General features: G+C 53.3%; 1 protein-coding gene across 1 annotated transcript in view; it reads right to left on the bottom strand.

Annotated features, from left to right (window-relative positions):
- Positions 1-22,830, bottom strand: part of Disc1 (DISC1 scaffold protein) — a 198,672-nt gene that overhangs the window by 104,345 nt on the left and 71,497 nt on the right. Inside the window, exons 7-9 of the mRNA XM_027947986.2 lie at positions 21,078-21,132; positions 17,650-17,752; positions 4,779-4,967 (exon numbers count right to left, since the gene is read on the bottom strand). Coding sequence (XP_027803787.2) covers positions 4,779-4,967; positions 17,650-17,752; positions 21,078-21,132 — 347 coding nt within the window. The remainder of the gene's footprint in view (positions 1-4,778; positions 4,968-17,649; positions 17,753-21,077; positions 21,133-22,830) is intronic.

Genomic DNA, 22,830 nt, shown 5'->3' with positions numbered 1-22,830 from the left:
GGCTTTTCACACCATCAGGAGCCTGTGGCGTGATATTCAAGTTTCCCAGAGGGGCTGAGAAATGGCTAAGACTCAGGTCAGGAGTCGGCCATAAAAAGCCCAGAACAGTTTCATGAGGAAACTTTGGATGCAGAGAGTCAGCCCTTGGCCCTGGTCCTGGCCCTGTGTTGCCACCACTACCTGGGCGTCTAGACCACATTAGTGTCCAGAAATGAAATGACCTAGTTCTGGGGGCTTTGCAACCAAAAGAAAGGGGTCAGCACTTATAACTAAAAAGGAAGTGACGGCATGCAGGGAATCCCTCCTTCCTGTCCAAGAACACACTGAGTCCACCTTGGCTCGTCCACACACCGTGAAGCTCAGGAGCTCAGCCAGACACAGGGCATCAGGGAGGAAATCGCAGAGTGTCCTGTTCTCGTTCTTAGGGCAGTGCTGGGCTGAGCCCAGGGCCTTGGCCAGGTGAGCTCTCTACCACAGGCCATGCCCTGGCACAAGCACTCCTATTTAAAGCTCCAAAACTCTACATAAAAGACAAGGCAAATAATGAGATTAGGTTCTGTCTCCAGGTGGTTCTAACAACCATGTATTTCTCATCATACTGATAGGAAAACAGAAGCATCTCACTGAGGTGCTCAGGCACCTGGGGGGCAGCCATCCCGGGGCCACATGCTGCTGGGGGTGGCAGGCAGGTTGGGGTTCAGTGGCAGGGAAGTGACAGAAATGAAAAGTGCCTTGTGTGTGCTACAGTCAGTATGCGAGGACTTTGCACAATGCTCTCAAGCAGTCTTTAAGAATGTTGTGCTTCCCATTCCCCAAAACTGCCACACGGGGTCACTTTTGTGGCAGATGGTACTTCAACCGCAGTTTTTGCTCCTGCTCCTAGGATGCTCCTCATCATGTCATAGTCTCACACCAAATAATTAACACTTGTCATTAGCACTGTCTTCTGTTTCCTTTGAACACAATTTTTTATATGATTTTATTATTTTTTATCTCTGTTAGATGAACCTTTCTGGTTCACCATTCCTTCCCACTCTTATCAAAAAAGAATGAGAGACACAGATTTCCTTCTCTTGTTTAATTCATCTTGACAGTTTTTGCTAAACATACCTGACAAATGCATGTGGATCTGTGCGTCTCGGGATCCCTACACCAAAAGCCCTGTCTTCACAGGGTGAGGGAGTTTCTGCAGAAAGCTGCCTCAGTGGACTTCAGTGTCCCCCCCCAGGGCACCACTCCCTTTCATTAGCCAGTCTCCAAGTAAGAGCAGGGTCTTGCCACGTGGGCAGCTGGCTCTCAGCCGGAGCTGAGTGCCACCCTCAGCATCCTCATCTGCTCTCCCTGAGGGGCAAACAAGCCAAGGTGGACAAAGTCATTCCCAGGAACATGAAGCCCTGCAGCTGACCCGCTCCCTGGGCATCTCTGACCCACCTGAAGGGCTCACTGGGCCACGGACCCAGCCAGGCTCTGAGCTTGTCTTAGTGCCAAGCAGCCGGCAGCAACTGGGAGACGTCAAAGGTGCCCTGTTTAGAATTCCAGCCCTGATCATTCTGTGGTTGAACCTCTCCCCAGACACCGGCTTGCTTTATAACTGAGTTACACACAAAATCAGCATCATTAATAAAGGATAATACAGGTCACCAAGTTACACACAGGAGATGGGAAAACACGCACATAAATCGCAAGCTGGTCTTCTTTTCTGGAAAGCAGACATAGCCCACTAAAGAAGTTACCAATTGTTTTTAACCCCACTTTCCCTTAAAAGAAAAAAAACTGCTGAAATCCGTACTAGCGAGACGGTCTCAGGTAACCTCCGTAGGTGTCTGAGTGGAGGAGCTGGCTTTTCCTCCTGTCTCTTCCCACCTCACCCTGCTCAGGACTCTGCGCTGCTCTCCCAGCCCAAGAAAGACGCAGCACTCAGGCTGGCTTCCTCCCATGTCCTTGCAGGACCCAGTCACCACAGTGACAAAGCCCTCGAGCAGGGATGCCTGCCCCTTGCTTCTCCAGGGACTTCCTGTTGTCATCCTGTGCTGTCTGCAGACGCCCTGACCTGAACCTCCAACTCAACAACTTGTCACCTCCCATGGGATATTTCGAAGCCACCACTGGGAATCGAATGAGAAGCCAAAGCCTGGAGGTCCATCTGCGTGATCCAAATCCAAGGGATGGAGCTTAGTCTAGCCAACGACCCTGGACCCTGGCCTATAGCCCCCCAAGTGCTCGTTGGCCTTGAGCGTCTGGTGTGAGACACCAGAGACTGGCTGGCCCCCGATGTGACGGCAAATCCTCCCTGACAGGGCCACCGGGTAAGGGTGCTTCCCACAACCCTTGCCTCTGACTGTCACCACAGGCCTTGGCTGTGGCAGTGGCAGGGGAGGGTGCAGATGTCTCAAAGGGAGCCAACAGGGCTGAGCTCTCCTCTCTTGGCTCCTTCAGGTTGGACCTGGACACACATGTGACTGGCTCAGCGCCATGGACTGAATGGCACCTGCAGGGGCCTGGGGAGCAAGACGGATGAGTCTGGGCCCCTCACACTCTGGGCTGCTCCTCCCTGTGTGCACTGCCCCTTCCCAAGGGCCACTTCTACAACCATGCTGAAGTCACACTCAGGACCACAACGCAGTGCTCGTTCCTGAACATTAGACTTCAATATGTCGAAGGCCAGGGGCAGTCCATCACTTAGCAGGTACTGCGTTTTTGCTGGGCTTGCACCTAACCCTGAACACAGAGCATCCTGCACTGTCAACACCCAGCACCCAAAAGCGGCTGGACAGACTCGGCCTAGTTAATTACACTCCCTTTTATTATGCAGCTTGACGGACTTGGGAGTTTATACCTTACTTATCTGTCCCTCGCACGCTTACAGTCTGGGTTACTAATCTGAGTCACCCAGAGCCAAAGCTCCTCAGACTGGGTAAGAATCAGCTTGGCCTGTGGATACATCTGGGACCAGGGGAGCTGACGCAGCAAGATCCAGGCGCCAGACGCAGAGCTGCTCCCCACCCTTACGTACGGCGCCACCGACAATCCAGCACCCGCGGCGGCCACCAGCTCCTTCCACCTGTGCATGTTTTATTCATCACTGTGAAAATCCTTGGTGAAGTGACAAGGACGGGATTCAAAAAACGCTGTGCAGCCCTTTTTAGAAAGGATCTTAATAGCTTTCCAGAGCTCCGCCATTCACATGGAAACACTGCTGCACTCTATTTGCCCAAATATGTTCACAGCCTCTGTACTCCTAGAGCTAATCTCTGCCCCCTCGTGCATGCTGATGCCACGAGAAATCTCGTAGCTTTTATAGTTTGTACACTTAGAAATCCAACAGCAAAAATAAGTACATGATGCCCATCCCTCATGCCCAGTCGGCCAGGCTGGAACGTCTCAGGAGAGCACGTTGCCCCTGATTAGTACTGAAGTTACCTAGGCTCAAGTGTACAGTCTCCTGTTACATAGTTGGAAAAAAAACAAGGCTTGATCTTTAAAAGTGAAAAGAAACTCAGAGAAGCCCTGAGTTGCTGAGCCAGCTTGTAGTGCTGGTTACCAAGTGACCCAGTACCACCAAGCACACTCTGACCCGGGAACTCTGTAGTAACCACAGCCCCTGCAAGCTGATGGACCCACACAGCAAAGTTGATGCACCCTAAAATGGCACACCTAGTTCCTGCTAGCTGATGCTACATTCCTTTTTTTGGTTTTTAGACACTAATTTTCATGTCCATCAGCTGGGCACGGTGGTGTACACCTATCATCCCAGCAACTAGGGAGGCTGAGGCAGGAGGATCATGAATTCAAAGACAGTCTCAGCAAAACTGAGGCACTAAGCAACTCAGTGAGACCCTGTCTCTAAATAAAATACAAAACAGGGCTGGGGGTGTGACTCAGTGGCTGAGTGCCCCTGGTATTAAAAAAAAAATCACGTACATCAATTTGTGGGATATTTTCAGAGATCCTCATTTCAGATCCGACTCCTAAGATCCCACTTCCTTCTTATTTCTCTTCAGGTAAGCACACTTTGTAAAATGCGGCCGCTTATTCACATCTATTTATTCCATCAGAATGGTGAAGGACATTTATGAGGGACCCTGCTGTGCTGTCTCGTCCTCTGCCCTCCACGCGCACACGCCCAGGATTTTTGCACACAACTCCACGGCACTGACCCCCCATGAGCCAAACATTCTCATCACCAGTGAAGAAGCAAGTTCTAGCATCTATTACCTTTTAAATCTGATTTGCTTCTGATGATTTCATTCAGCATTTTGGAAGGAAACTCGTGAGAAGTCCTTCACTTTCTTTAGAAGTAAATGTTTGCTGTCTCTGCTTGGACAGAACCAGGATCCTTGGAGACCCCGAGGCTGGGCCCTCAGGTGGCCTCCGCTCTGGACCACCAGCACAGGAAGGACACAGCAGCGCCTGGGCTCTGCTCCTAGCAGACCCGGGCAGAGGCAGTACCTGCGTGGATGACCTTCCCCAGGAGAAGCCCTGAGAGGCACCTGCTCTCCCTAGCCAGGCTGCAGTGCAGATGGGAAGACTGAGCCTGGGCACAGAGGGAGAGGACTGCCCCGAGGAGGGCTGCTCTGCACAGTCAGGAGCCCTGGGCAGATGCAGGCGGAGGACAGGGTGTCACCCCTGAGTGGCACCACCCTGTTTGCTGAAGCTTCTGACAGAAAATGGAAGCTGTGTGGCCCATGGCACCCCCTCATCAAGGTCCCAGAAGCACAGATGGTCCCGCCTGGCCACCTGCCAGGGGATATGGAGCTGGACATCCCCCCGCCACTCACCGTAGGCCGCAGCCTGGCAGGCCAGCTCCCGGCACAGCCTGTCCTGGTCCTCACGAAGGCGTCCCAGCTTCCCGGTGCTTCTGGAACTCAGCCCCAGCAGCTTGCCCAGGAGCGCCTCCAGCTCCTCACGCTCACTGCCCAGGGAGCGGATCTCCTCAGCCAGGTCCTTGGCCGTGCAGAAATGGCCTCCTATAGCACAGGGCGGGAGAGGAGAAAGGAGGCGGAGGCAGCTCAGCTGACAGGCCCCGTGCAGCAGAGGCTGCTCAGCAGCAGCACTGAATGGACCAGAGACCCCAACCCAAGGACCCTGCCTTAATTAAGCCTCCCTTCTTGTCAGGAAATGTTTACGAGGAATGTCAAGGTTGGTAGGGTGTCTGCAGAGGGCTCAGGGAACTGAAATGCTAGGTTTGTCGACATAAGCTATGGCAGAGTCCGTCCCAAGCTCTCCTAAGAGTGGACAGAGAGCAACTGTTGCATTCCCACCCACCATCAGGTAACCATCCACCCCACTGAGGATACGTCCAAGACAATCTCCAAACTCAGGGCCCAGAGACCCTGGCACCGGCCCCTCAGGGCACTGCAGCCTCAGTAAACCTGCTTCCTGAACATGCCCAGGCCAGCCTCACCCACCCTACCTTTAGTTCAGCATTGCTGTGCCAGAACTGAAGAGGCCCCTGCTTCACTGAAAATGCCCTCTGCACCCCCCAATTCTTGAGTCTGTTCCAGGGGTCCCCTCAGATATTCCTGGCCTGTGAAAATGATGACACGAGAATGTCCCTGTGGGACCCAGGAAAGCCACAGGCACCACTCCCAGTGTCCAGGAGGTGTGGCACCTCCCTCAGGATGGGGAGGGATGGAGCCCTGGAGTCGGACTGGACCTAATTAACACCCCAGTCCTGTTCCTCAAGCTGTGTGATGTGCAGGGAGGAAATCAGCATGCCCAGGACAAACTTTCCATAAACCATTATTGGAATAACACCTGAATCATGGGTTGCTACAGAAATAAACAAGAAATTCTATGAAGCTAAGAGAAACCCCGACACACGGAATATAGCTAGGTTGCAGGGTGCAAAGTCAACATGCAAAAATCAGTAGTGCATGGTGTGTCGTGCCAGAACACCGTAGGAAACCATTTTGCTGTGGGATTAACACGCACCAAGGAAAAGGAAATATCCAGCCAAAGATCAGTGACCTTGTGAGTTTTCTTGGTTGCCTACATGCATTTAATCATTAAAAATATTTATAAGACATTAAAAAAATTATCTACATATCAACAATAAACTATTGGGAGATAATTTTTTAAAAAGCACAATTTATAAGATATTTTAAGATGAGAAACACTTAGGGAGAAATTTAAAGAAATATGTGGAAGAGCGCTCTTTTTTAATACGTACTGAGAGAAAGTAAAGATTTAAATAATTAGAAAGACAAACCACAAACACACATTGGAAAACTTCATGTTACTGAGGTTTCAGCTTCTCCAGATTGATTCACTGATTTAATACAATTCCAATCAAAATTTCATGAGGTTCTTTGGCAGAAATTCATGAGCTTATTCTATCACATGAAAGAAAATGCAAAGGCTTAGAAAACTGGGGTGATCCTCAAAAAGTCCATCTTGGTTTTGAGACTCACGCTGTGCTCACCACACACCACGACAGTCCAGCTTCAGCAGAGGTGGGCAAACACATCCACGGAGAGGAACAGAAGACCCGGAAGTGGACACAAACTCAGAGAGTCGACTGCTTTTCAATCTAAGTGCAAATCCAGCCCCAATGAGCAAAAGGCAGTATTTTCAACAAACAGAACAGCTAGTTATCTCCATGAGAAAAGGGCCGCCTCCCTCCACACTTCAAACCACACACCAAACAGCACAGAGACGGCCACAGGTCTAATGGTGGCTAACATGAAAGCTTCCAGGGGAAACAGGGAGACCCCCTCCCTGGCTTTGGAGCAAGCACATCAGAGAACCCTGAAGACGCGAACTACAAAGGAAAAGGGGAACTTCGTCAAAGGTAGAAACTGTGCTCCTCAAGAGACCCGTAGGGAAACAGGAGGAAACGGCCCAGAGCAGGAGAGAGGCTCACCACACGCACCCCTGACAAGGGGCTTGAACGTGCCACACGGCCACCCAGACACAAATAGCACCACTGGAAATGGGAGGAGAACCCAGGCAGACGAACGCCAAGGAGCAAAGGCCAGAGGCACTTGTCACAATGCTGCTGCCACTCCCGGTGGCCCCAGGCACCTGCGGCTCCTGGTAGGTTCCAGGACGACTGAGCTCTGACTGTGCAAGTGGGTGTCCAGGATCAGGAAAGCGGGTGCATTTAAGTGTTGAAGTGTCAACAACCCAGCAGAAAATCCTATGGCAGCTTCCTCCAGCAGCACAGAGGACAGGCTGCATGCTTGTGGGGGACAGGACCCTCGAGCAACTGCAGCCCAGAGCTGCTGAAGAAGTCTCCAAGTGTGACGACCAGCCTTCTCCAGGCTCCCCAATCCATACACTCTCCTTTCCAAAGAATGGCCAGGGGGAGAGGGGCAGGTACTGAGCCACATCCCCAGCCCTATTTTGTATTTTATTTAGAGACAGGGTCTCTCTGAGTTGCTTAGTGTCTCGCTTTTGCTGAGGCTGGCTTTGAACCCAGGATCTTCCTGCCTCAGCCTCCAGTCACTGGGATCCAATGTGCCCCGCTGGCCCATGCCCAGCTGGCCTGTGGTTTCCTGAAAGCCTAAATGTATCTAAGAGTTACTTCCATGAGCATAAATGAAACATTGAATCATTGTTTCATTGACAGCAATTTTTTTTTCTCCGTGGTATATGAAAGACTGGCACTTCTCGATGAAATACATATTGTTGCCTCTATAGCTAAGAAAGCCAAATTCTAGAGAATTCCATATCTTTCTGAGGTCACATAGCAAAAAACAACAGGGCAGTTTTCAAACTCAAACAACCCCAGAGCCCTCCTCTTAAATGACACCTGTGGCTGTTCGCCTCTTTGTCATTGACCAACCAGTACCTCCAAACTAATATAAATATCGAAAGTGTCCCAAAAGGTCTCCTACCTTGGGGGCATTCTGAACACCCTGCACAAGCCACTCTGACCTGGAATCGTGGTTTCTGATCCCAAGATGGGGTGGACATGGCTTGACTGCTTTTCTGTCACTGTATTAGTTGATGTGGCAAATACAAAAGAGAGCAAGGGGCTGCCCCTGCCCTCCAGGAGGTGACCGTGAAATAAAGGGTCAAGATGGACTGTAAAGGGCAGGCAAACAAGCCCCAGGAGAGTCAGAGAAGACAGACCACTCCAGAGGGCGGCTGAGGCAGGTTCCACGAGGACGGAATTTGAGACCGCCAGAAGAAGAGACGGGAGCCCCAGGAGATAGCCAGGGTGGGTGGAAGGAGACGGGTGACCAAGGAGGACCAAACCGTGGTACCCACCTGCCTGGGGAAACCAAGAGTGACACTGCAGGGGAGCAGACAGGGCCTCTCGAGTTTTAAACACAGACACACAAACTCTCCCTCCGGCAGGTGCTTGCCAGCCTGCACACAACCAAGCTGGCCATGGAGCAGAACCCCCAAGGCCCACAGAGAGCCTCAGGGACCCCAGGCTTGGGGGCTTGCAGGAGGATAGCCAGAGGTGTGGCTGATGGCCCCTACACAGTGTGGCGCCTTCCCCTGCCCCTCAGGCTGGGCGAAGGAAGCCCCAACCTTTCTCTGGGCCACTTTTTAAGTAAAAGGTTCATGAGGGCCGGGGTTGGGGCTCAGTGGTAGAGCTTTTGCCTCGCCCATGTGAGGCCCTGGGTCTGACCTCCAGCACCACATAGAAATGAGCAAATAAAAATAATGACATTGTGTCCATCTACTACTAAAAGAAATATTTTTTAAAAGTTCATGAAAAGTGAGGTGGAACAAACTGTGACCCCAGAGACACCATGCAGGACCGCAAAGGTTCCGTCTCCTCGGGCAAACAGCTCAGAGGAATGAGGCTTCTGAGAAGAAACCAACAAAGATGCCGTACACAGAGCAAGTGCCCACGCAGGTTTGCTGGGGACATCCTCCAGCCCCCCACAGCCCACCCGAGCTCCAGAGCCAGGGTCCTTAATAAAACTCGGGAGAGATCACTTATCAACCTGACCTCCCCTGAGCCCAGGGCATAGGGCAGAGGACCTGCTTGGTGTGAAAAGGGGACATTCTGTGTGTGCAGAGTGAATTCCCATGGCAGCATCACAACTTGAGCCACAGTAAAAGGCCACACTGTCCCCAGATGACCTTCTATAAGCACTGGGACCTCTGAGCTAAGCCCAAGACGCAAACCTTGCTGGGTGCAGCTGTCCCCAACTGCCGAGTTGGCTAAGCCTGTGGCAAGACCTCAGAAATCAGAGCTGGCCCTGAAGGAAGCCATCAGTGACCTGGGACCCCAGGCTGCACAAGTATGTGGGTGGAACTGCACCCTGGCCACTGGCCACAGGCCACATGCCTCCTCGGTGAGGACGCTGCAAATGGCAGCTGCCTGAAGCTTCGTTCTGCACATCGTGCGGCTGAGGCCATGGCAGTCTCACTCGGCCTGGTCTTCCTGGCTCTGCGCACCTCCACGCTCCCGGCCCAGCATTCACCCCACAGTGGGGGGGGGGGTCATTGCACACCTCTTCCTTCCCCAAGGTCACCATCTAAAACCCCAATTTACGGTTTGCTGTGCTCCCTCTCTTCATATGATGGTCTCATTTGACCTCTCCAGCAGTCCAGGAAGGGAGCCTCTTGACAATTGGCCTGAATTTCCACTTGAAGAAACTCAGACCCAGAGAATGACCTTGTCAAGGTCTCAGAGATTTAGATTCCATGAGTGCACAGAGCAGTGCTGATCATGAATTTGGCTCTTCTGGTTTCACAGTAATAAATGACCTGGTCTGAAGCATTGGCCCCATTATCCGTGAAGGGAGGACACACAGGGCCATGCACCTGTGCCCACACTGTCTTCCCCTGACCAGGCCCAGGCCTTGCTCTATCCTTCACCTGGGCGCCTCCCACATGACCTTACCTGTGCCCACAGACATGTCAGTGTACAATAATCCTCCTAAAACTCTCCACTGTTACCTACCCCCATTTCAGCTGTACTTACTTACTAGGCAAAAAAACACAGTCAGTGCTGAAAATAACCCTAAAATGAGAAAGAGGCCCGTGTCTTTTGTCCTGCGTGACCCCAGATCTCTTGGGGAATGGCAGGCTCCAGTCCACAGGGGATCCTGGTCTGTTTTCTGCTTCTATAACAGAAGCCACAGAATGTAATCTAGAAGCAACGAGGTTCCTTTGACTCATAGCTCTGGAGGCTGGAAAGTCCCAACACACAGTCCACGTCTGGTGAGGGCCTCTGAGCTACACCCCAACATGGCAGAGGGCAAGGAGCAGTCACCAGAGACACAGGGAGTCGTGGACAGACTCACCCTTTTACCAGAATCCGGGCTGGCAATCGCGTGCCTGCTGTGCCATGCTGGTATTAATCCATTCGCCAAGGTGACGCGTCCACAGCCTAATCACCTCTGAAGGGCCCACCTCTCAATCCTGCTCCTGGGGGTTAAGCCCCCAGCACATTCAGACCGCAGCACCAGGCCAGGGAAGACCTCAGCCTTGTGGCTCGGCCTCCAGTGTCGAGGCCCAGGCAGCCTGCAGGAGCTGGGCTCATTGAGCAGGGCCAACTGAGGCTCTGAACAAGCCCCTGCTGATGGCTCCCCACCCACCTGGGCCTGCAGGCTCCTTCCACTGGCATTTGCCACTTCCTGTCTGTTTTGTTTCTTCCAGTCACCTGATTTCTAGAGAGAGCCGGAGAATTTCCAGTGAGCAGCACCCAGTGCCAGCGTGCCTGAAACATCTGAAGTGACCCACAGTTCACAGAGGACAGGGGGACACGAAGCTGGACACAGGAGTTTACACAGAACACCAGCTGCTTCTAAAAGTGGGGCAGTGCGGTGCCTGCTAGAGATGGAACATAGCAAGGACCAGGGCCAGGTGTCTCTCAAAGCAGGACTTGCCCTAAGCCTGCAGCAGCGGCCCAGGAAACCGGCCAGGAACAGCCTGCTTGAGGCACACGTGGGAGAGTTGGACACCTTCACTATCGACTGTGGACTTCAACCATTTTTATCTAGAAAGTCTAGTTCATTTCTAGAATGTTCCTACTTCCCCGCAAATCCTAAAAGATTTCAGGCTGCCACTTAGACGACACATTTGTCTTCAACAAGTGCATTTTAGGTGTAGAGAGTTTTCATTCTATGAAGGAAAGGTGAGATTGGATACAGCCATCCTATAAAAATAACATGGGGTCTGAAGGACCAGGAACATCCACGTGCACTACTTAAAGATAAATGATCTGGACTCTTGGTTCCTTGAAAACGGGTGCAGGGAGCAGGTGAGAAGACAGCATGCCACAACCTGAGGTGGCCCAGAGACACCCAGTCTAATGGGCAGAGAGACACTGACACCCGCCACTCAACCTTCAGTTCTCATAACAAATGCCCACATCACGTCATCCTAGGAAAGGCTCACAGTCCCACACAGATTGGAGGTTCAGTCCTTGATGGATCCGTCTTTGTGGCTTTGGGACCTGTGACCAGGCAGAGCTTCAGAGTGGCAGTGTTTGGCAAAACCGCTCACTGATGGCCGGGGTATGAGGGCCCACCTCCCAACAGTGCCACACTGGGCAGGGACTCGTCTGATGCATGGCCCCGGGGACACTCCAGGTCCAGGCCACAGCACACGGGGAGGTTCATTCATCAGACCCCTGGTGTGGGCCACCAACTGTCCCTGAGGATCTAAGGCCATCAGAACTGCCTAGTGACAGTGGAAGGGTAACACACATAGCAGGTGCTGCCTTGGCATTAGAACCCCAAGCCCAAGTGGCTCAAGCCAGTGGCTGGTGACCAAGAGTTAGAGGCCTTCCTCTGCCAACAGCCAGGCCCTCACCCCGTCCTGCTTTCCTGATACTTCCCTTAGCCTGGCCATTTAGGGCTTTCCCTCGACATTGAAGTGACCCACACCCCATGTCCTCATATACAGTGCTGCTTTGTCCCCCCCCTGCCCCCCCCAGGCCCTTCATCTGGCCTATGTCACCCAGGATGGGGGACTGCCCACCTGCTTTGTTGCTCCCTCCCTGTCCAGGACCTGTAAGTAAACATCTCTGAGCTGCAGCTTCCAGGGGAAGCGCCAGGGTTCCCCGGACAAGGGTTTCCCTGGAAGCTGGGGAGAAGTCCAGGTCAGGTGCTAGGAGTGAGAGTCAGACAGGAGCCACAGGAGAGCTGTGTGGGCGACCCTGCGTGGTCACAGGTGGGACAAGTGGACATGAGGCTGTCCCCCAGGTGACAGAAGCATCCTGTGAAGGCCACACTGCGAAAGTCCCAGCCGGCTGCCCCTCGGTTCCCAGCAGGGCAGGGCTGCAGCTCCGTCGGTGCACCCCAGTTTAGCTGGGCTCTCGGCCCAGTGAGGCAAGTAAAGTAAGGAAGGCTGTTGGCCTCAGGCACCCCTCTGGGAAGGGGAAGGTGAGGGAGCAGGCGGGTTCCATCACAGCAGCTCCCAGAGGACTCCCAGCTCAGGACACCAGCAGGACCACTCTAGGGAGGTGGCGAGACATGAAGGGGACAGCCCAGCTTCCTCTGGCTGGTCAAGGTCCCGGGAAGCCTTAAAACCACCTGGAAATATGTTCTCATCCAGGGGCTCTGGCGGAGGAGCTAGAGCTGGAGGGGGGCTCTGGGCATCAGTGCTGTGAATTTCCCTGTCTGTGGTCAGAGAGAGAGAGGCTCATCTGGAGGTGAAATGAACCCAAAGCTCCTCTCCAAAGCACAGGTGGTGAACTCAAAGCCCTTCTGTTGGGGATGGAAAGAAGAAAGAAGTGAGATGGGCACTCCTCACTGCCACATGGCCGGGGTCCCAGTAAGCTGGCAGGAACCACAGGCTGCCCCCCTGGCCCCGGGACCCATGCAGGGAGTGTTCGCACAGCTTTCTCACCACGTGAGACTGGCCTTCATCTTCAGCCAAAACAGCAGGGGCCTGTTGATTCAGCCTCAAGGTGTCCAGGACCAGCTGATAACAGAGGTAAGGGGCCTGCAGCACCCACGGAGGCTGTGATCTGGGTGGTGGCTGCAGAGGGCATCCAGCACCTGGACGTGTGGACATCAGTGGACATGGCCACCTGACAGGATGGGGCAGATGAGAAGAGCCAGGGCTGAAGCCCAGCTGGGGCAGGGCAGGGGGTAGGAACCCTAACCAGGCCCCACGGGTGCAGGCTGCACAGATGCCACACATCCCAGGAACCAGCCACCAAAATGCGAGTGTGTGTTTGTCTTGGCAAATACCCTGTGTTTCCTGTCCCCGGGTGCCAGCAGCAGGCAAAGTCAGAGGAAGGACAGCAGTGTGACTCAGTGGAGGGCCACATCAGCCACAGCCACGGGCCGGGCCTCAGAACCATTCTGGACTCATGGACTAGTACACTGCCTCACTTAACCCTTACCCTAACCTCCCTGGTAGGCATGAGCATTATTAGCCCCGTTTTACAGATGAGGACACAAGGCTCAACGAGGTCAAATGACTTGCCCACGCAGGTAGCACTAAAACTGACCTGAGCACAGGACTCTGCCCCCAGGACTCTAGGCTTCTATCTGCTACACTGCCCAAACTGCCCAAGACCCAGGAAGCCTGTCTGGACAGGCAGCTTCCCATGCTCAGCCAGTGTAAACAGCACTCAGGGTGCTGTCCAACCAGGACAGCGGAACACCAACCCCCTCCTGGGTGCTTTGCACCAAACCATTCTTTGTGGAATGACTTGAGAGTCGAGGCTGAAGTAGAGAATGGAAAGAAAAGAGATGGCCCAGGTGCAGCTGAGTCAAGGCACATGGGCCCCCGGAGGTCTAGGTCCTCAGGATGCTTAGAAGCCATAGGAGCCATGGCCAAGAAAAGTCTGATGATCACCAGGCAGCTCCACGCATAGGGAATGAACTCCAGAGCACAGTGGCTTGCAGAGGCCAGTGTGCTCCACTACATGCCCAGTGGCCTCCAAGGGTTGAAAGACTCCCGATGCTCTTGCCCTTCAGGGCAGCTCAGAGCCCTGTCCCTCCTGGCCCTGCCTAGCTCAACCAGCTTTCTCCATGGCCCTGACCCTGTGCCCAAGTCCATCCAGACTCCTCCGCCTCTTCGTGGCCCAGCTGCGCTCCCCACGGGCAGCCCAGCCACAACAAGCACTGCCCAGGTGGCCAAACCCAGGACAGGACGTCACACCGGAGGGTGTCCCGCCTGCTCCTACAGTATCCAGAACCAGGCTGGCACTTAGTAAGCGCTTAGCGACATCCTCAGGTAAATAAAGCACTGAGTCTCTTTCCTCCAACTGAAAACCTCTCTGTCCACATCTTTGGCTCTCAAAGTCCTGCTGGTGCAGTAGCACCGTGGCACTTTGAACACAGCACCAGAGTTCTGTGGCCACGTCCCATGCAGAGTGGCCATCTGCCCCCTCCCCTCAGAGGCCCAGGACTATTTGATGAACTGAACACAACAGGAGTGGCAGCAAGATGGATTTCCATGTGTCACCAAATTCCTAAATATTCCTCCCTTAGGTGGAGCCTGTCTTCCTACTCCTGAGTACAGGCTGAACTTGGTGGCTTGCTTCAAGTCACTAAAGCAGAAGTGACAGTTTGACGGGGGGGGGGGGGGACTAAGTCCTCAAAGAGCCCTTTGGCTTCTGTCTTTTTTGATTCCTCTCTGATGGGTTGCTGTGTGGAGATCCACTGCCGTGCTTGAGGGGACCAGCCAAGGGCAAGGCACTGAGGCCCCATCAGCAGCCACAGGTGACCTTGGAAGCAGTTCTCAGAACAGCCACGCCTCAGAAAGGCTGCACCCAGACCAGTTCCCCATGGCTCCCTCACACGCCCTGAGCCAGCTGAGCTGCTCGAAGGGCTGTGAAGAGACATAGCTCCTCGTTTTGTGCTGTGCAGTTTAGGAGTAATTTATCACACCTTGAAAGAGAAGCAGGGCAGCTTTTTAGACCAAGCTTTAAGAAATAAGCAATGCCTGCTGCCTGTGCCTTGGGATGCTCCCTCCTGGCACCAGCAGCCAGGGTGTAAGGAAGCCAAGCCGGCCATGGTGGGACCGTAGCGCGCAGCCCACCAACCCACGTGCCTGTACAGCCTTGGAAGTGGTGTCGCCAGCCCCAGGTCAGAGCCTCAGCTTCCCCAGGGCAAGCCCAGCCCAAGTCACCAATACACAGGTTACATAAATGACTGTGACATGTTAAGTCCCTAGACCCTGGGGTGGTGCGTTATGTGGCAGCAGATACAGAAGACACTGGGCATCTGGCTGCAGGTGCCACCATAACAAAACCCCAAGCTCGAGACACTGGCCTTGGTGCCAGGCAATACTTGGGAGCGTAACAGGGCCCAGTGACACAGGAGGCCCTTGGTTTGGACAGAGCTCCTGCACGAGGCCCAAGAGATCAGCCAAAATGGGGTGGCTTGCACTGAAGGCCACCACATCACACCGCAACTACCCTGACCATCCGAGAAGTCGGGAGAGGGAACGGCCAAATCCCCAGACGACTCAGTCCTAGCCGGCACGGTGGGACAGTCACTGGGTGGAACTTGTCAGGAGAGATTGCTCCAAGGACCACCCCTTTGGGCTGTCCACTTCTGCTTTCTCAGCCCTTCTCCCCATGAGACCAAACCTCCGCCTGGTTCACTGCAGCGTTTGCTCGTTTTTATACAATAAAGTGTGGTCTGATTCCAGAAGTGCAAATAAAATCCAATTATCTTTAAGCTAAATTTGTTGCAAGGTTGCCTCTCAAGGAAACTAAAAGGAAAGTATCATGCAGAGCCAGAGGGAAGGGGACTCGTATCCTGGTGGCAAAAAGTCCCCCAGTTATCCTGTGCGGTGATGTAGGAAAGGGCTCCTGATAAATTTAATCACACTGCCAAGGACGTTTCAAGGCAGGTTACAGAAGTGTCCACCAGCTTCCTGTCACTGCCTGTGACAAAATGCCAGGGAGAGATGATAAAGAAATGTTAGATCCAAAATGATCCAGGACTCGCCAGGTTTGAAGATAGAACTATTTCTACTCTCAGCCTCTGCAGATAGTGAATGATTCTCAAATTAAGGAAGGGCCTCAGGCCCTGGATCAGACCCAGGATGGGTCTTCGCATCTGAGACAGCAAATCACAGAAACTTCCAGACAGTCCAAAGGCCCAGCACACTAAGGAAGGGCCTCTAAGAATCTCGGGGGCACTGTCCCTCAGCACTCCCCTGGAAAGCCCAGCTAGAGGAGGGCTTCTCGGCAGAGGTATGTCCCAGTGGCCATGGTCCAGTGGACAGAGAACCTGCCACCCCAAAGGTTCTGAAACAGGAAAAAACAGAAATGGAATGGTGCAGAAGGTGAAGAGGGCTGAGCTCCCGGCCACCAGTACAGCCCCAGGACAGCCGCAGAGAGGCCCGTCCTGCCAGGAGCCCCAAAGGTAAATGGGAAGCAGAGGTCAGTCAGTCCGTCCTTCATCCTGTTGGGCCTCACCCATTTTCTCAGCTGGCCCAGGAGCTGAAACAGAAAACCCAGAGCCGCCTGCAACATGCCATCTGAGACTCTTCCCCAGATTCTGAAAAGAGCTTCCAGGCTGGAGTGAGGGCTCCTCTCCTAGGTCTGCAGGGAAGCCATCCACCTGTGCTCCTGCAGAGACACATTGACTAAGACAGAACAAGGCCCTGACTCGGAAGTGAGGCTGTGTTCAATCACAGCAAATGGGGCCATAATTCCAAGTAAATGGCATGAGAGGCTGAGCCAAGCCTCACACCCGCAGCCATGTTTCGTGGTTGTAAATTACTCATGTGGATGCACCAGGGACCAAGCTGCTCGTTAGCCGCCAACATTAGCTGCTTAATGATCCAAGGAGCAGAAGCTGCCAATCACTGCTTCCTTCTTAGAACACCATCTAAAACCCACACATGCAATTATTACACCTCTACTAAATGTTTATGATTTCTCTGAAGCTCTGGGCTGTGGACCCTTTCAACCTATAAATTCAGAGAAATCCAGGCTGCCACACTCCCTGGGTCACACATCCATGGATCACATCCTGAGGCATCTGGACTCTAGCCCCTGATCTGCCAGCACTCAGCTGCCCCAGTGAATGTAACCAAAGGCCACACCCCACACCTTGATCTCCCCACCAGGCTGTTGGTAATAGCCTCTCTCCCACTTAATAATTCAGTTGCCACAGAAATCACATAAAATGACAAATCGGAATGTTTGAAAGCTCTATTCAAATGACAGAATAAGGCACTGTTTTCAGAAATGTGTGTTTTCAAGCTATGATTTAAATACACCCCTTAGTATCTGCCAGAGGGAGGAGAAACGACCATCTCCTGAGAAGTCTCTGGCTCCACTACTGGACCTCACACAGGCCCGTCGGCTGGTCTCGTGTTGCCCTTCCCTTAAGAGAGGCCTGGAAATGGGAGTTCATAACCCACTTGAATCAAATGTTTGAAATACGATATGTCAAGAGCTTTGTAATGTTTTGAACAACCAATAATAAAAATTTAAAAAAAAGAGAGAGAGAGAGAGGCCTGGGCCCTCCAGCAGCCCGGGAGGAGGTCTCACCTCACAGGGCTGTACAGAGCAGTACCTCCACCCCCCAGTCTGTTGGAGGAGCGGGAACCAAGACCACGTGGTCACTGCACAGACAGGCATGCGAAAGGTACTTTCCAGGTTCATCCCATCCCCCCATGAGGAAACCTTACTGCCCCCCCGCCCAGAACATCTTCCGGGTGCCTAGTGTAAGGACCCTAACAGCAGAATATTAAACTGAAGGCAAAGCACCCAAACACAAGGGGGCGCTGTCCTGAGCAGCGGGCAGTCACCTGATATGGCAAGCGCTTTGGCTTCATGCAGGGCCGGCAGTCGGGTCTCCAGGTGGCTGACTCTCCTCCTCAGCCTGCTGCAGAGGCTCCCGCTCGTGCACACCTGGAAGGGGAGAGACAGCAGAATGGTGCATGCTCGAAGACCAGAGACGGTGGCAGAGCCCACTCACTCCTAGCAGCTGGGCTTGTGGAGATAGTTAAGAGCGATGGCAGGAGACCTCCCAGCAAGACATCACAGGCAGAGGGAAACAGAGAAGAGGGGGAAGGAGGGGTGGCCAACATGGCACATGCCAAGCAGACCCCAGACCCTTCACCGCACTCAAGTGGACCAACTTGCCCACGCGCAATGGGAAGGAGCCGCCTCTGCCCTCCCGGGGCTCCCTCCCCACCCCTTGTCTGAAACACGCCTGCACAGTGGCTAGCACACCAGCACCCCTCAGGGCCATCTGCCCACTTCCTGGGAAGAGAGGCCTCACTGATTACAAGCCCAAAATAGCAGACCCTCCTGCCCCCTTCGCCCCCTTGTGCCCTAGCCTCTTCTCCAGGGGACGCACCCTTCATTTCCATTCCTTATTTTACCCTGTCTCTCTCCTCCAGGGCTCAAGCACTCTGGGCTTCGGTCCCTGGCACGTAGTAGGCAATAGATTAAGATATGGCCTTTGAGATCAAGGTCAGAGCGGCAAGCTAAATTTAATTACTAGTAGACGGTCTCTAGGGAAACTCCAGGGCAGATCCTTGCTGGCAAGTCAGATTTGAAAAATAGACCAGCCGCTCTCAGGAGGTCTGCTGCTTTTATCATTTATCTTCCCCCTCCAAACACTTCCTACGGTTTTCTTTTCATCTCAAAAAAAAAAAAAGTCTTAAACCTCAATCTCTTTTTTCAAATGCCTCTGGGTTATCTTTTAGTAATGATTTGAGGCTAAAATATCACAATTTTTTCCCTTTGTCTAAGGCTAAAATCTCATATTCATCCGTTATCTATATGCGGATTAATGAGCTACTTAGAAGTATTTCCTCTTCGACACAAGCACACAGCATAGTGTTAGTAAGAATGAAGAGAACTGCGGAGCTGTCTGGATGGGCCATGGAGGGGGTCACCTGAACCATTACTCTTTTCTTGCCAAAAAATCTGAGCCTCCATTCAAAGATAAAATCAGCCTACCCAGGTTCACAGAGCCCTAAGGATAAATTTAATTTCCACAGAGCAATTGAGGACACATGGGTACCATCAGCTCAAGTGCTTTGCCCATGTCAGATGGAAGAGAGGTGGGTTTTAGGACCTACAAGACCTCGCCCAGGTTCCTACAGCCATCCATGGACTGCATGGACTCAGGGGCCCCGGCCTGCTGGGCAGCTGAACACACTTGCTGGATGAAGACATGGTTGGCAGCCTGCACACCAGAGCCCCCGCCAGCAGTGCCCTGCATCCACACGTCACAGCGATCCATCTCCAGACCCTCTCAATGACTCAGGGTTTGTCAGGGTGTCAGAACCAGGAGCTGAAAGGAAGCTGTCCCCAACACCTTCTCCAGCTCTAAGTTTGGGTTGGCTCCGTGACCGGTGACTGGCCCATCCCATCCCATCCATCCATCTAAAACTGTCAATGGAAATCCAAAAGCATTTCTGTTAATTCTACGACATGAGCCAGAATTCTAGATCTCATTCAATCTGTGTCTAACAGTTCCGGTTTTAGTTAATGGTACCTGTTAATCATAATCGGGTCAATTTCTCCTTTGTTGAGCAAAGCCATCCTTCAAGCTGTCACTATCAACATGAAACACCCTTTCTACACTTTCTTATAAGGTTGCAATGTACATTCCTTCGGGCTCTGCTGGATGTAATCTAATATCCACCAATCTCCAGGTATTCCACTTATTTCCAACTATTTCTTTCATCTTATTTATCCCTTAATTACCTTTGGTTTGGGTAACCCCTGAGAGTTGAAGGAACATGGCGTGGGCAAGAAATTCTCTCCCTGAGAACACAAAGGGCTGTCTGTGCCTGGCAAGCTGAGACTTGTACCTCATGCCACCAGCCAACCTGGTCTAGAGTGGAAAGACAGTGTTCTGCATGGCCAGAGAGGTTGGCTGTATTCACTGTGGGCTCACATGTGCTCTCCAACACACACACCATGGATGTGTACAAACACAGGCCCCCACACACATGCGTGCACACAAACCCAGAAAATCTGCACCACCTTCTTACAAATAAAATTAGACCCTGAGGAACTCATTATTAAATGGAGATTTTTATGTTTGCATTTTAAAATCTGAGGCATGATTTCCTTAATTTTATGGAAAAGTATTCAAGTTGTTATAAATATACCAGAGATGGGTGTGTGACAGCTGCAGTGCCTGTGTCCCCAGATGCACACATTGAAACCCTAACCCCTGTGAGCTGGCACCAAGAGCTGAGGCTGTGGGAGGTGGCACAAGAGTGAGGCCTCATGGAAGGGATCAGTGCCCTATGAAAGGGACCCCAGACGGCACTCCTGCCCTCTCTCCACCAGGTGCACACTGGGAGAAGCCGGCCATCTGTGACCACGGGCCCTCCCCAGAGCCTGACTGTGTTGGTACCTGGGCCTCAGACTTCCGGCCTCCAGTGCTTTGAGAAGAGAATTCCTGTTGTCCAGAGCCACCGAGCTGTGGTGCTTGGTTAAGCAGCACAGACAGACCAGGATGGCATGCAGACAAAGCAACCCAGGTCCTGGGAGAATCCAAGGTTCAGTAGCAGCCGGGGATAATCGTGGGGCTGCCTCCTGCTCCTCTCTCTGAAGGAGCACCCCCAGGAGGTGCTCAGGAACACCAAGCAGGTTTCAAGCGTCCCTCGGTCCCTGGGCCTGTTGCCCTCTTACGGACACCACGGCTCCTCAGAGAAGCTCTCCTTCTATGCAAGTACCACCCTTCAAACATACTGCCGAGTGTCCATTAGAACATCACTAGTGCTGTTTTTAGAAATGAGTGAGACCCAAAACCTGAGAAAAGAGCCATAGTCACTGTTACATGCTTGCCAACAACACATCCCAACGTGGATTAGCTGCGGTGACCACCAGGCCCTTAGCACTCCTCCTCCTCCAGGGCCCGAGACTCTCCTTCTCTGGATGAGCACTGCTCTTTCATGACCCGAACACCTTAGGACCTCCCAGGCTCCCAGACCTGAGGCCAGGGAGGAGGGGTTGTTCCCAGGCTCTCTGCCACAGCATCTGGCAGAGAACCTGTTAAGCAGAGGCACTTGATGTGCACAGGAGCCCCTGTCCCCGTCCCTGAGCCGAGAGCCCTTCCAAAAGCCAGGGCCCTGTGGATGGCCACAGATCAGGACCCACCAGGATGGCAGCCCTCCCTGGCTCTCTGGGCTCCTCTCCTCTCTTCCTGAGCCTACATGGTCTGTGACGTAGATAGAAAGTCAGAGAAAACCTCTGCGGTGCTTACCTCAGTGGTGACTTCTTTAAGTGACAGGTTGAGGGATTTTATCCTCTCCTGGAGGCTGGAAGAATCAAAAACAGGACATTGGTCTTCCTGGAACCACAGATGGACACCCCCACATCAGGAACACTGAAAAGAGTGAGTGCTCACCACCTGGGGCCAGAGAGGAGCAGCGGCAAGAAGATGCCAGACTGACCCCCTGGGGCATGGTGCTGACGTGACGCTTGGGAGCAGAGCTCACCTCCTACTGACGCTTTACTTGGCCAGTACTACACCCGCCAACATCCCCAGGGCACGTCTGATGGCACAGGACCGAGACCCATGGGCTCCCAGCAGCAAAGCACTCAGACTTCCTCCCTGTGACCAGCTCCCACTTGTGGGAATCAATCTTCACGTGGGTGCCATGGGCTCAGCGCACGTGCGCGGGTCCCTGCATCAGGGCGGCCTGTTGGAGATGCGCAAGGAAAGCATGTCTGACTCCGTGCCAGCTCCTGGCTCCACCCTCCTCTCTCTCCCGTGCACTCCTCACCCCCACAGAGTGCACCTCAGTGAGTCCACGAGTCCACGTATCGGTGTGCTGCCTGCCTCCAGTTTCCCCAGGGCCCAGGGCAGTCCTGGGGTGGATTAGAAGGCTCAAAGTACACGGCACGAGTAAATGGACACCAAAGACCCGGATCTTGTCCTCAAGGCTGCTTCCCGGTGGAGAAGGCACATGCAGACCACCAACCACAGCACAGAGTAAGATGAGGAGGACCACAAGGTGACATAGGAGGGACCCGCTAAACCAAAGCTGCCACAAGGCAGAACCTGGGGGCAGTTCAGAAACCAGGGAGCATTGGAAGCCACCAGGAGAGGTAGGAAATGAGCCCGGCCTCAGAGCAGCAGGGAGGGCCACAGTGTGGGAGCAGGCGGAGCTTTCCAAGTGGCCCCATGACCAGCTGCACCAGACACAGGCCAACAGGAAGGAAGGTGCGGCGGGGGGGGGGGGGGTGAGGGGACCAGAGTGAACAGGGGATGGCAACGCCGTCTAATCTCAGTGGGGACAAATAGGCAGCTGGCATGCCGTCCAGGCTGTGTGACTGCTATGAGGGAGGTGACCCCTGAAGGATCGCCAAGCTCTGGTTGGCCTTCAGCAGTCGGCTGAGGAGCTAGAGCTTCCCCAGGCACCAGGATCATTCTGGTATCATTTTGGTTTGGGTCGTGAGAGCAACAGGGAAGGGATATTTTTGGTTTGGGGAAAATTAATTGGGCAAAGTGATGAAAAAAGACTTTGAAGAATAAAATCAGTGTGAAAACCAGGCGTTCCCTCCAGCTAGGCCAGCCGAGGAGTCTGAGCCTGCAGAGTGGAGGTCGGAAAGGAAGGGGAGAGTCAGACCACAGGGCATGGCGAGGTGAAGAGCGTTGAGGAGCCCTTCTCCTTGATGCACTCAGGAACCCACTCATCTTCCAGTGCTCAGCACAAACCCGTGGCCCCTGCTGTCCACCACCTGCAACTGCTAAGAGTGCAAGACAACGTCGTGGTACAGAAAGAGGATGGCCCTTGATAAATGGGGGTCTGCCGAAGGCAACGGCCAGGATACAGGTACCCAGGAGGGACACTTGGAGCCCCTCACCAAGCAGGAGTGGCGAGGTCTGGATAGGAGCCGAGCGGCTGGTTTGCCAGGCTTGCTGCCCTTCTCCACCTGTTGCGAGCACACGCAGACTCATTTCAGGTGCCAGTCCCCAGAGCCGGAGCAGGCACAGCCGTCACCAACCTGAG

The sequence above is a fragment of the Marmota flaviventris genome, chromosome 12 (genome assembly GCF_047511675.1).
Source record: "Marmota flaviventris isolate mMarFla1 chromosome 12, mMarFla1.hap1, whole genome shotgun sequence".
Lineage (NCBI taxonomy): Eukaryota > Metazoa > Chordata > Mammalia > Rodentia > Sciuridae > Marmota > Marmota flaviventris.
The sequence above is the reverse complement of the archived record's forward strand: the minus strand, read 5'-3'. Positions and strand labels throughout refer to the sequence as shown.